General features: G+C 46.7%; 1 protein-coding gene across 1 annotated transcript in view; it reads right to left on the bottom strand.

Moving 5' to 3' along the window:
- Nucleotides 1–11,388, bottom strand: part of CMTM4 (CKLF like MARVEL transmembrane domain containing 4) — a 67,828-nt gene extending 56,440 nt beyond the window's left edge. The window contains exon 1 of the mRNA XM_044256009.1: nucleotides 11,162–11,388. Within this exon, the coding sequence (XP_044111944.1) occupies nucleotides 11,162–11,347 (186 nt within the window). The 5' untranslated portion in view covers nucleotides 11,348–11,388. The remainder of the gene's footprint in view (nucleotides 1–11,161) is intronic.
- Nucleotides 11,389–12,728: the final 1,340 nt, after the last annotated feature.

Below are 12,728 nucleotides of genomic sequence, written 5' to 3'. Positions count from 1 at the left end.
GCAAGGATTTTTGTCCTGTTCGTGTGTAACAGCAGCTGACCCAGCGGAGAGTTTCAAACACGTACAGATTTTTTTTTAAACGGAAGAATACGTTAGAACCTTTACCATTTAGCTTCTGATCTTGATCTAACGCTCAAGTCATTCAGCCAACTCTTAAAGGACACACACGTACGGGGTTTGGACCAAAAACGGTTGAGACCAACCACGCGAGCTAAAGCAGCAACTACCACCGCTGGGACAGCCCTTGCTCCTGGGGCTTGGGTTGTTGTTGTTTTGTTTTGTTTTGTTTATTGGCACAAAAATCTTTTAGCCTTAAACTGTTTTTTTCATAGCTGGCACTGGGATCAACGGGAAACCACAAAAATGAAGGCTTCCACTGTGCCAGCCATCAAACTGTAGTGGTAAAAAAGAAGCCATCCAAAACTATCCACATCTGATTGAACTCTGAACATTTTAAGTGTTTATTAACCCATATAATTCCCAAATTTAGCCAGTTATTTGAAGTGCTCAGAGACAAAATTCTGGGTTCCTGTATTTCCTTCCAGCCCCCTCCAGCCTCCAGAAGATCGAGGTCTCCCTTCCCAGGCCCCATAAACTGCTGTTCTTTTATTTCCAAAAGTCTTTATAAAGACAACCACTAGGACCCTCAGCCTCAATCCTGGTTGCGACTTTTTCTTTATACATGTTAAGCGTCTGCTCTGAGGGCTCTCAAAGATGCCAGCCTGGCAGATCCTGAGCGATCCTCTCTCTTAACATGTTAATCAGAAAGCAGACAACTTCGACAATAATCGGAGAATCCCTGGTTTTCATCTTACACTTTCCCAAGCAAAAAGCTTGGCGAGGCCTCTTATGGTTTCCCCTCCTTTTACAAAAATCTGCCTTCTAAGCAAAAGCTTCTGTTTCCTAGTAGCAGTAGATACCCTTCTAAAACTCACAGTTTAAAAAAAGAAAAGAAGAATTACAGTGGCATTTTGTTTCCATACTTTTCTCCCCAATATTTTCCACTCAGAACTGAGTCCAGAAGCTTATTTCTAAGTACACAAATATAGGTTATTTTTCCCTCCAAGATCCTATGTTTTCCAACAGTTTGACTTTATAAGCTCCCTTAAGTAATCCTCCTTTATTTTTCTCTCTTTTATTAAACAGAGATGCATATTCAACTGGCTGCCTAGGGCCTTATTATGGCCAGGCACCGTTTTAGACCCCAGGGACATAGCAGGAAACTTAACACACGACACGTCTGCTCTCATCGAGCTGAGGTTCTAGTCTGGTGGTAAAAACTATGAAGAAAAAGGAAGCAGGAAGAGGGGATCAAGCGTGGGGATGGGGATCAACACAGGGGGGTCAGGGATGGTCTCTCTGGAGCAGAACAGAAGAACAACGGTGCTGAAGAACAGAGCCAAGTGACATTTTGGAGGAAGGGGGCAGGGAGTGGAGGACACAAGAACAAATCTCAAATGCAAAGACTCTAAGGCAGGAGTGTGTTACTCAAAACGTCAGTCAAAGCTTCTGATCAACATAAAATCATCAGTACCGTTAAAATTCCAGCCAAAAAAGAAAGTGGCCTGATTACTAGTTAATGTAGCTACACTGGACTTTTGGAAATAGAATGCACCTTGCACCACGGTCTCTCAATCTCATTATTTCTGCATTAATAAACTCTAGGGCTCCCAGAGGACCCCACTCTGAAAACCAGGGATGGACCCCACCATTTAATGACTGGAGACAAGACCACCATGAACATCGGACCTCACTTCAAGTGAGAATCTTCCACACCAAGAATCCTCCCCATCAAGAAGTTCAACTGCTTAAAAATAAAGCAAGATTTCCCAAAGGAGGTGTTGCTCTCTAAATCCCGTCCCCTTCCACTCATCTGTCCCTTCTTCAGCCAGCTGCAGGCCTGCTCCCAGTCCTGGACCACTTTGAACGGGGGCCTTTGAAAGTTTAAATTGGCTTTCCGCCACCACACACAAGGCTGAGGCCATGCCCTCCTCCGGGGGTGCCTTGTTCCCTCATTCTCTACCTCTCCGGGTCTATCCTCCTTCCCCCTGGGCTCTCTGGAGTCCCAGCTCGCTAATGAATCCAGATCCCAGCTCCTCTAGCCCTGCTTTTCACTTCTCGCCCCCCGCCCCGGGGGATAATCTCATTTTCCAAACAATATCGGGACACACTGTGAGTACATGGGTACTTGTTGTATGAATCATTATAATTTCAATGCTTGGAATATTTCATAATTTAAAGTTGTATCATTTTTTTTTAACTTCAGATGTACTTATGCATCATCTGATGACACAGCACAGCACACGGGGACCATCTGGGAAAATTCAGAATCTGTGATCACGGTCAGGGGCCTTGGAGTACAGCTCTATTCTCCAACTAACAACTGGACTGTCCATAGAAGTCGGACATCATCCTACAAAAGGATCTGAAGCTACTTCGAGCAATGAGGAGACAGAGGAACTGACAGCAGCGGCGGGCGTCAGGCCCAAATGCTGGCACTGTGGGTTACTCGAAGAGCTCGTGGAGGTAGCCGGTCCACCGTCCAAAACCATCAGCCTCAGCTGCCACACAGACCTCAGCCCTTTAGGGGGCAGGCCCTGCATGTGCTGTATCTCAGGTGTCTTCGGAACTCCCCCGAGGCTGGAAACAGGCCTCTCTTGAGCACCCAAGCAGACATTCGTTTTACCAGGAGGGAGAGGCATCACGGACTGGGCAGTGCGCATACATTCCCGGTCTGTCTACCCTCAGCATCCTCTGCAGGGCCATGCATGACCTGGGAAAGGCTCTTCCTGCTTTCCAGTTAGGAAAAAAGGTCCTCCTCCAAGCCTGTCAAGGAAGAAGTGATTTTGCCCTGTGACCCTGGAGGAGCCAGAAAGTTTTATGGAGCTCACTGTTCCCCACTGTAAGTGCTTGAGGTTAGGCACACTGCAGACTTGGAATAAACTGGGACCTTCAGACATATTGTACAGAAATGCTGACCAGCACCACAATTCTTTAATGCTCAGAAATTTAATGGCATTGTCCTTGATCTAATAAAAGCATTCCTTGAAATGTAACAAAAAGTAGTAACAAATCAAAAGAAGAGTGCAGGACATTTACTGAACATTCTTCTTAAATAGCCAAAAATTGGAAATCATGATCCCATTAAGCCTTTGGGAAAGAAAAACTCCAAACATCTTTTCATTTGCTCTGTCATACTAAGATTTCTTTTTTCCTCATTTCCTATCTCTTACAGTTTTTTTTTTTAAGATTTTATTTATTTATTTGACAAAGACAGAGATCACAAGTAGGAAGAAAGGCAGGCAGAGAAAGAGGGGAAGCGGGCTCCCTGCTGGGCTCAATCCCTGGACCCTGAGATCATGACCTGAGCTGAAGGCTGAGGCTTTAACCTACTGAGCCACCCAAGTTCCCCTGTTAAAGTTTTTTTAAATGGTGATATAACTGACATTTAACAATTTATCAGTTTCAGGTGTCCAACAATGATTCAGTATTTGTTTATACTGGGAAGTGATCACCACAATAATTCTAGTTAATATGTGTTATCATCCACAGCTATAAAATTATTTTCTTGTGATGACAACTATTAATATAGACTCCCTTACAACTTTCAAATATGTAATATAGGATTATTAACAACAGTCACCATGCTATAGCATGTTACAAACCCATATGACATTTCAACTAATAGAATGAGGGTAAATTCCTCTCAAACGAAAGAAATTTTGCCTTTAGCAAATACATTAAATAGATCAAGTGCCTGCTATCATGCAGAATCCTTCCTTCCTTTTTCTTTTTTTTTTTTAAACAGGAAAAGCTACTGAAAAAATGTTCAAGCTTTTAGTTTCTTTAACAGTTCTGTATTGTCTAAATCATTCTCCCTGAGGGCCTCCAAATTACAAAGTAGGTAAAAGTAAGTTAAAGTCAAGTTAAAAGTAAGTTATGGTCAGGGGATACCTGGGTGGCTCAGTCAGTTACACATCTGCCTTCAGCTCAGGTCATGATCCCAGCCAGGGTCCAGGGATTGAGTCATGGTATCAAGTCCCGAAAAGGGCTCCACGCTCAGTGGGGAGTCTGCTTCTCTCTCCCCCTGCTCTTGTGCTCTTGCTCCCTCATTTTTACTCTCTCTCTCTCCCTCTCAAAAAAATAAATATATTTTTTTAAGATTTTATTTATTTATTTGACAGACAGAGATCACAAGCAGGCAGAGAGAGAGGAGAGAGGAGGAAGCAGACCCCTCGCCAAGCAGAGGCCGTAACCCACTGAGCCACCCAAGTACCCCAATAAATCAAATCTTTTAAAAATAAAGGTTTTGGGATGCCTGGGTGCCTCAGTGGGTTAAGCCTCTGCCTCTGGCTCAGGTCATGATCTCAGGGTCCTGGGATTGTATCCCCCATCGGGCTCTCTGCTCAGCAGGGAGCCTGTTTCCTTTCTCTCTGCCTGCCTCTCTGCCTGCTTGTGATCTCTCTCTCAAACAAATAAATAAAAATATTTTAAATAAATAAATAAAGGTTTTGGTCAGTACATCAGCTTTCAGGCTAATGTATGTTAATGTAGAACTAATAACAGCTAACATTTTAATAATTTTTGAATAGAAGATATTTGCATGTGGCATCCAATTCAACAAATATAAAAAGTCATACAATAAAACTCGGTCTCCCTTCTACTCTGGCCTTCAGCCACGACCAGCTCGTATCATTTTAGAGATATTCTATAGTGCCAACAGGGGTGTAACGAGTTATACTGGAGGCACTTTGCTCAGAATTTTGTCTGCTATGTTCATCAGCGCAGGTAGTACTATCATCAACCCCAATTGTAAGTCAAGAGACCTGTTTACATGACATGAACAAGAAACTGGCCAAACATCTCACTCTCAGAACCCATCCCCATCTTTCTACTCTCCAACACACACACCTGCACATGCATACACACACACACACACACACACACACACACACACACACACGTGCATCCCTAACCAAAGGTGACTTGATGTTACGTTGTTCCCTGTCCCCTAAATACTCTCCCACCAATCTTCACCATCTGTTTGCCTGGCTAATTTGACTTTCCATCTAAATTTTAGTATGAGGGGGACCCGGCTGGCTCAGTCGGTACAGTATGCTACTCTCGATTCTGAGGCAGTGGGTTTGAGTCCCACACTGGGTGCAGAGGTAACTTAAAAAAAAAATAAAATTCTTAAAACAAACAAACAAACAAATCTTTAGAATCAGTTTGTCTCCACCTAAAAAAATCTTGCAGGAATTTTGGGATTGTGTTAAACCTATAAATTAATTTGTGTAGAGTATTAAACCTATACTGAGTCTTCTATGGGGCACCTGGGTAGCTCGGTCATTAGAGGTTAAGCAGCTGCTTTCGGCTTAGGTCATGATCCCAGGGTCCTGGGATGGAGCCCGGTATCAGGATCACAGTCGGCCAGAAGCCTGCTTCTCCCTCTCCCTCTACCTGCTGCTCCCGCTACTTGTGCTCACTCTCTGTCAAGTAAATAAAATCTTTAAAAAACAAAAACAAAACATAATGAGTCTTCTAAACCATGAACATAGTAAATCTGTCCACTTACTTAGGCTGTCTTTAATTTCTTTCTTCAGTGTTCTGAAATTTTCAGTGTGCATCCTGTACATATTTCATCTGATTTATACCTAAGAGCTGTTGTAACTGTCAAGTTTTTTGGTTTGTTTTTTCCCCGTTTCTGACAATTTACTGCTTTTATTGTGAGGATACAGAAATACTGATTTTTGTGAGCTTATGAGCTTTATCTAGAGATTCCCATGGGATAGTCTACACAGACATCTGCAGAGAGACAGTTGTTCTTTCCTTTTTTTTTTTTTTAAGATTTTATTTACTTATTTGAAGAGAGAGACATCGAGAGAGGGAACACAAGCAGGGGGAGTGGCAGAGGGAGAAACAAACTTTCTGCTGAGCAGGGAGCCCAATGCGGCGCTCAATCCCAGGACCCTGGGATCATGACCTGAGCGGCAGTCGCTTAATAACTGAGCCACCCAGGCGTCCTACGGGTGTTCTTTCTTTCCAGTCTGTATGCCTTCCATTTATTTTTCCTGCACTGGCTAGCAATACCAGTACAATGCGGAGTATCTGTGGGGAGAGTAGAGATCACTGGTTTCATCACAGGGGGAAAGCTTTCATTTTCACCACTAAGTATGTCAGCTGTAGATTTTTGGTAAATGACCATTTTTGGGTTAAGGAAGTTCCCTTCTCTTCCTAGTTTGTTGGCTGCATTTATCCGGTATGAATGAATGTTGAATTCTGTTAAATTTTTTTCCTTCATCCATTGACATAATCATGTGTTTTTTGTTATTTAAGCTGTTCATATGGTGGATTACATCTATTGATTTTGGAAAACTGAACCAGGCTTTTATTCCTGGGATAAGTCCCAATTGGTGGTGGTATACTAGTCTTTTTATATACTATCCCTGGATTTGATTTCCTAGTATTTTGTGGAGGATTTTTGAATCTGTGTTCATGAGAACGGCTGGTTTGGAGTATTCTTTTCTTGAACTGTCTTTGTCTGGCTTTATAAAGTGGATGTGTACTTAACACTTTCCTGAGGTCTGGGAGGATAATTTACTATTTTGAACACCATAAAAGGGAAGAGTAGTTTTAACTTTGCTTTTCTGGTAGAATTAATTTGGTTTTAAGTCTCCGGCCAGGAAGACAACTTCCAAAGATAAGTTAAATTCCTAAATGAAAGTGAGATTGTTTTACAAGGAGCCACTAAGGTAGATCCGAGAGTACAATGCAGCAAAATCCACTACTTCATTCACCCTAAGGCCCTATCACATCGCCACCCCCCTACCCCCGCCCCCCAGTCAGCACGAGAAGGGGCTGTGCCCAATTGGCTTGAGATAAAAAGCAGACAAGGTTTCCAACAAATATAGATATGTTATTACTCCACCCTGAAATGTAAATACTCACATTTGCCTTTGAATTACCTAAGAAAGCACCTTTCACACACGGACTTCTGAGTTCTTAAAATTCCTAAAAGGCTTCGTCACTACTGACCACATTATACTATTGAGGAAGCCAAGCCAAGGATGGGGTTAAGAGATTTCAAGATCAGTAGAACTAAAATCTGATTTTAAACACCTCATATCACCCAACTTTGCTTATAAAAAGTTCTGAAATAATGGCAATGCAATGTCAGAAAGTCGATAAGCCATGGGAGAGGCTTAAGAAAAGGATCTGAGGTGAAAGAGCTTCCTCAGAAATCTTTTTAGAACTGAAATACTAGGGGCACCTGAGTGGCTCAGTAGGTTAAGCCAGGTTAAGCCTCTGCCTTCGGCTCAGGTCATGGTCTCAGGGTCCTGGGATGGAGTCCCGCATCGGGCTCTCTGCTCAGCAGGGAGTCTGCTTTCCTCTCTCTCTCTGCCTGCCTCTCTATGTGTGATCTCTGTCAAATAAATAAATAAAATCTTTTAAAAAAAAAATACGCCTGGGTGGCTCAGTTGGTTGGACGACTGCCTTCGGCTCAGGGCGTGATCCTGGAGTCCCGGGATCGAGTCCCACATCGGGCTCCCAGCTCCATGGGGAGTCGGCTTCGCTCTCTGACCTTCTCCTCGCTCATGCTCTCTCTCACTGTCTCTCTCTCAAATAAATAAATAAATAATCTTAAAAAATAAAAAAATAAAAATAAATCACTAGGAAGCTGGGGCACCTGGGTGGCTCAGTTGGTTACGCAACTGACTCTTGATTTCGGCTCAGGTCAGGATCTCAAGGTCCTGAGATTGCTTCAGGCTCCAAGCTCACTGGGGAAGTCTGCTTCTCTCTCTCCCTCTTCGTCTGACCCTCCCCTCCATTCGTGCTCTCTCTCTCTCTAAAATAAATAAATAAAACTTAAAAATAAAGAAAGAAAGAAATCACTATGAAGTAAACTATCTTTAATTCAAACATAGAATTGTAATTTGGGGATGGCAACTTCACCAAGTTTCTTTAAAGACAGGAAATATTTATTAATTAGCAACAGTGGTATCTATCTTTTCTTACACTAAGAATACACTAGATACTAAGTGGTATCTAACTTTTCTTAACTAAGCACCTAAAATCGTAGGTGCTAATTTCTACATCACCTCATTCTCTTAATACTTTTAAGAGGCACAGGCCTGTTTTAACAATAAAACCTCAGCCCTGGGGCGCCTGGGTAGCTCAGTGGGTTAAAGCCTCTGCCTTCGGCTCAGGTCATGATCTCAGGGTCCTGGGATCAGAGCCCAAATTGGGCTCTCCGCTCAGCGGGGAGCTTGCTTTCCCCTCTCTCTCTTGCCTGCCTCTCTGCCTACTTGTGATCTCTCTCTTTGTGTCAAATAAATAAAATCTTAAAAAACAAAACAAAACAAAAAAAACCCTCAGCCCTCAGGTTGAGTTCTGGTAGAGAACTGATTGCAGGGCACCTGGGTGGCTCAGTGGGTTAAGCCTCGGCTTTCAGCTCAGGTCATGATCTCGGGGTGTCCTGGGATCAAGCCCCACATCAGGCTCTTTACTCAGAGGAGAGCCTGCTCTCCCCCCCCCATGCCTGCCTCTCTGCCTGCCTGTGATCTCTGTCAAGTAAATAAATTAAATCTTTAAAAAGAAACAAACAAACAAAAAGGAACTGATTGCTAACACCAATGTGACCCTTTAATATTAAAATGACAGAGAGGGATGTCTGGGTGGCTCAGTCTATCTGCCTTCGCTCAGGTCGTGATCCTGGGGTCCTGGGATTCAGGCCCACACCTGGTTCCTCTCAGCAGGGAGCCTGGTCCGCTTCTCCCTCTCCCCCTGCTCATTCTGTCTCTCTTCCCACTCTCTTTCAAATAAATTTTTAAAATCTTAAAAAAAAAAAAAAAGTCTGAAACTTAAAGTGTATGTGAATCACCGGGGGAATCCTGTTAAACTGCAGATTATGATTCAGAAGGTCCTGGGTAAGCTCTCTGATCCTGCATTTCCAACAAGCTCTGTGATGCTGGCAACGTGGCTGTTCTGTGGACCACACTTGGGAGTACCAAGGATCGCTACAGGTTACAAGAAGGTCACAAACCAAAAAAAAAAAAAAAAATCCATGAAAAACTAAAATGAAAGAGTCAGATTCTTCTCAAAACAATACATTAACCATAATATAAGCTCTAATGTAAGAATTAAAACTTATGCATATTTCCTGATGGGATTCTGAACTTTGTAACATCTTTAAAATATCTTCATAAGGACTTCTTAAACCTAGAAGCCAATTTCTCCGAGCTTTGTGAAGGTCCCTGTCCCCTGACAGGTCCCTGTCTCCCTGACTTGAGAGCAAGACCGAGAAGCCACATACATGGGAGGCTGTTTCAAGCTACCATAGCCTTCCAGCAGGTCCCTTTCTTTCACTCACCCACACATCCTCTTGCGTTTAAATTCAAACATGAGACAAATGGCAGAATTACGTGAGATTTTAGGGACTGGGCCCGCACGTTTTTCCACATGAAAAGCAAATTTCTACAACAAAACAGCACCTTACCAAAAGGCCATGACAAACACCACCACCGGTTTCCATTTCTGGCCTTCAGTGACAAAGTTCCAGCGCTGAGAAGGCAATTAGAGCTTTATACAAACTACTTATTTTCATTCTTTTACATAGATCCTTTGAGTGGCAATTTCTCTTTACTTTCAAAAGTCCACGGAATAAATAAAGGAAGGTAGGTAAGAAGGTCCTATTTTCCACCTGGGTCCAAGTTCACGCCCTGCTCTTTTCTTTACTCATTTCTGATCATCGGGCTGTACTCAAACATTGGCTAGCTGCCTCTTAAAAGGCACCACCCTCCTCCCTCCCCCACCTCCTCCATTCTCCTTGCTAACAGCAGTGCCTAACTACAGAACCAACATATCCCTGAGAACATTCCAGCTTACCGGATAAGGTCAGTTTAAAATTCTAGGGAGGGATAACCTATTCCATTCGTCTTTCTTTAGAACCCTTCAAAAATATCCCCTGGCCATCAGCAGAACAAGCAGGAGAGAGAGAAAACAGTCTCAGATTCTGCAATTTACAAATACTGAGACCTTTACTTGAAGGGTATCCACATTTTGTATTACTCCTAAGGGATGTTTATCTATGTACTCAAGTAAGCATAAGCCCAGAGCTTGGAAGAAACAAAATGTACATACATTGCAGCTCCAAGCAAATGGCTTCTCTAGCTGAGAAGGCTATAAAGTTTCGTTGTGGGGACTCAGAGGAAGGCCTACCTGTGACACGGAAGGTGGGGACACACTTTTTTCCTGAACTGGAGCATGCCTTGTCCACAAGAGAGGTAAGCAACTACCCAGTGAGGCCTGTTACAAAACCATAAAGAGGAGCAGGGCTGGCAGGCCCCTGCCCTAAATACCCTGGAAGCGGAAAATAAGAACTCTGAGAAATGAGCGACAAGTCTGACGGAAAGTTCTGTTGCTGTTGCCTCCAACACTGGCTGCCCTCCTCGAGGATTTAACTCTGGGCACCAATTGGGCAATGCCAGCCACCCAGCCGGGACAGAGGCTTCAAGGATGCTGGTTGGGTCTTCTAGGTTAATCAGGGGAAATCAAACCTCCGCATTATAAACTGGAGACTCTGAGGGACCGATCTGGGCACCCCCCACTGCATCTAGGCTACATGCCTCCATTCAGCCCATCTGTTGAGTGTCTACCCTATGCCCCGCACTGGGCTAGGTGCGGCGCAGGAAATAAAGCCACAATCCCCAGTGGTGGAAGCAGACACAGAGAAGGGCCTTCAGGGGAGGTGGAGGTTGTGCGGGCCCCGAAAACCTGCCACAAATTGCTGTGACCAGTAGTCACTCAGGGGACAGCATGACCTCCGCGCTGGACTTCGTTGTTGACCACGAAGCCCAAAAATGAAAAAGGCTCGCGACGGCGAAGGCGGGAGTGAACAGGGAGGCCCGGGGGAGGGGGGCAGGTGTTCGAGTAGGAGGCGCACAGGTGAAGTGCGGGGCTGTTGAGGGCACGGTCCCCAGGGAAGGGGGGAGGGTGGCCCAGGACCCCGAGAGGAAGAGGGGGCGCGAAGGACTGGAGTCTGGCCCCGGGACGCTGGTGCGCGGCGGCGGCCGGCCGGGCCTGCGCCCCCGAAGCGGGAGCGGGGAGGGAAAGCGCCCAGCTAGGCCGCCCGCCCGCACCTGGGGCCCCGCCCGGCACCTACCACTTGGGCGACCTTGAGGCAGCCGAGCGCGCCGCGCAGGTAGTCGGGGTCGCAGCGCAGGCCGGCCAGCCCGCGGCGCTGGCTCACCGGCTCGGTGGTGGGCTGGTACGGGCTGCTGGCGCCCGAGATCATGGAGGTGCTCGAGGCCTCGCCCTCGAAGCCGTCTAGCTCCTCGCCGCTCCGCATGCTGCCGCCCGGCCCCGGGCCGCCTCGCGCGGCCGGCCCCCGGCGCCCGGAGCTGGCGGGCTCAGCGGGGCCGCCGCATCGCCGCCGCCGCCTGCCTGACCGCCCGCGGCCCGCCCCGCCGCCGCCGCCGCCTCCTCTGCGCCCGCCGCCCGGCTGCAGCCGCGGCTCGGTCCGCTCGGGCTCGGCTCCCGCCGCCTCGGCAGCGGAAAGGGAGGGAGGCGGGAGCAGGCGGAGAGGGAAGGAGGCGGGAGCCGGCGCGGCGGGCCGGGAGGAGGCGGAGCGAGTGCCCACCCGCCGGCCGCTCGGCGGCGCTCCGCGGCTGCGGCGAGAAGGGGGCGAGGGCCCGCGCCTCTGGGGCCTCGGGGGGCGGGGCTCGGGAGGGCGGGGCGGGGCGGGGCGCCGTCTCCTCAGACCCCGCCCTCACCTGCCTGTGCGCTGGGGCCGCAAGGACCCGTTCCAAATCCTGCCATCCTCGCGTGCGAGTGAGGGGGTCGTGAGGGCGGAGAGGAATGAGGGCTGAGGGAGCATCAGAGTGAACCCAGACTGCACAGAGTTGCTTTCCCAGGGCGCTGCCTTAGTTTCTCTTCTGGAGAGAGTGGGATCCTCTGCAGTAGGCTGGGAGACTTCCCGGTGAAGACCAAGAAGTGCTGTGCGACCCCCTGCTGCGAGCGGTGCTAGGTCCCGGGTGGGTAGGGTTAGAGGGAAGCTAAGGGTCTGGATCCCCTCCCTGGGAGCCTTGCAACAAACCAGAACTGAAGCCAGACGGAGTGCTGCGGGAGTGAAAGAATGAATGAGGGGTCGCTCAGCACGAGGTCTGCAGAACAGACACGATAAATATTTGTAACTCCCGATGTAAGTTCTGGATCCACCGTCCTGACCGTAGAGGGGCGCTAGCACATTGTAGACCCTCCGTAAGCAACGTTAGTTGCTTCTCTGCTGAAAAGATTTTGCAATCTCTTTCTAATCGTCAAGTCAGGTTGAGTACAGATTTTTGCTCTGACGGGCATTAATTAGGGACCAATTTGCAATTCAAGTGTGAAGGCTAATTTTAAGCTTAAGTAAAACACTGACTTTCTAAGAATTGTCGCTTTGGTACTGAACTCTTACGCACTCTAGGCACTGAGCAAGATAATTGAAGAAGGTATTATTGTTCCCATTTTTCAGAAGGGCAGACTAAAGCTCAGGGGTGGTAGTAGCTTGTCTCCAGCGACACAGTTCCGTGGTGAGCGGAACCCAAGTACCAACTTTTCACCAATGTTGCCTAAGATATAATGTAGATAGCCTGGTGAGCTCCAAGCTGAGATGCAGTAAACATCATAAATAAAAAGATCTCCATTTAAAGGGCTTTCACCTTTAGGTTACCAAAGAAGGGAAAACCAAT

Source organism: Neovison vison, chromosome 7 (genome assembly GCF_020171115.1).
Source record: "Neovison vison isolate M4711 chromosome 7, ASM_NN_V1, whole genome shotgun sequence".
Lineage (NCBI taxonomy): Eukaryota > Metazoa > Chordata > Mammalia > Carnivora > Mustelidae > Neogale > Neogale vison.
This window is presented reverse-complemented; position numbering and strand designations above follow the sequence as displayed.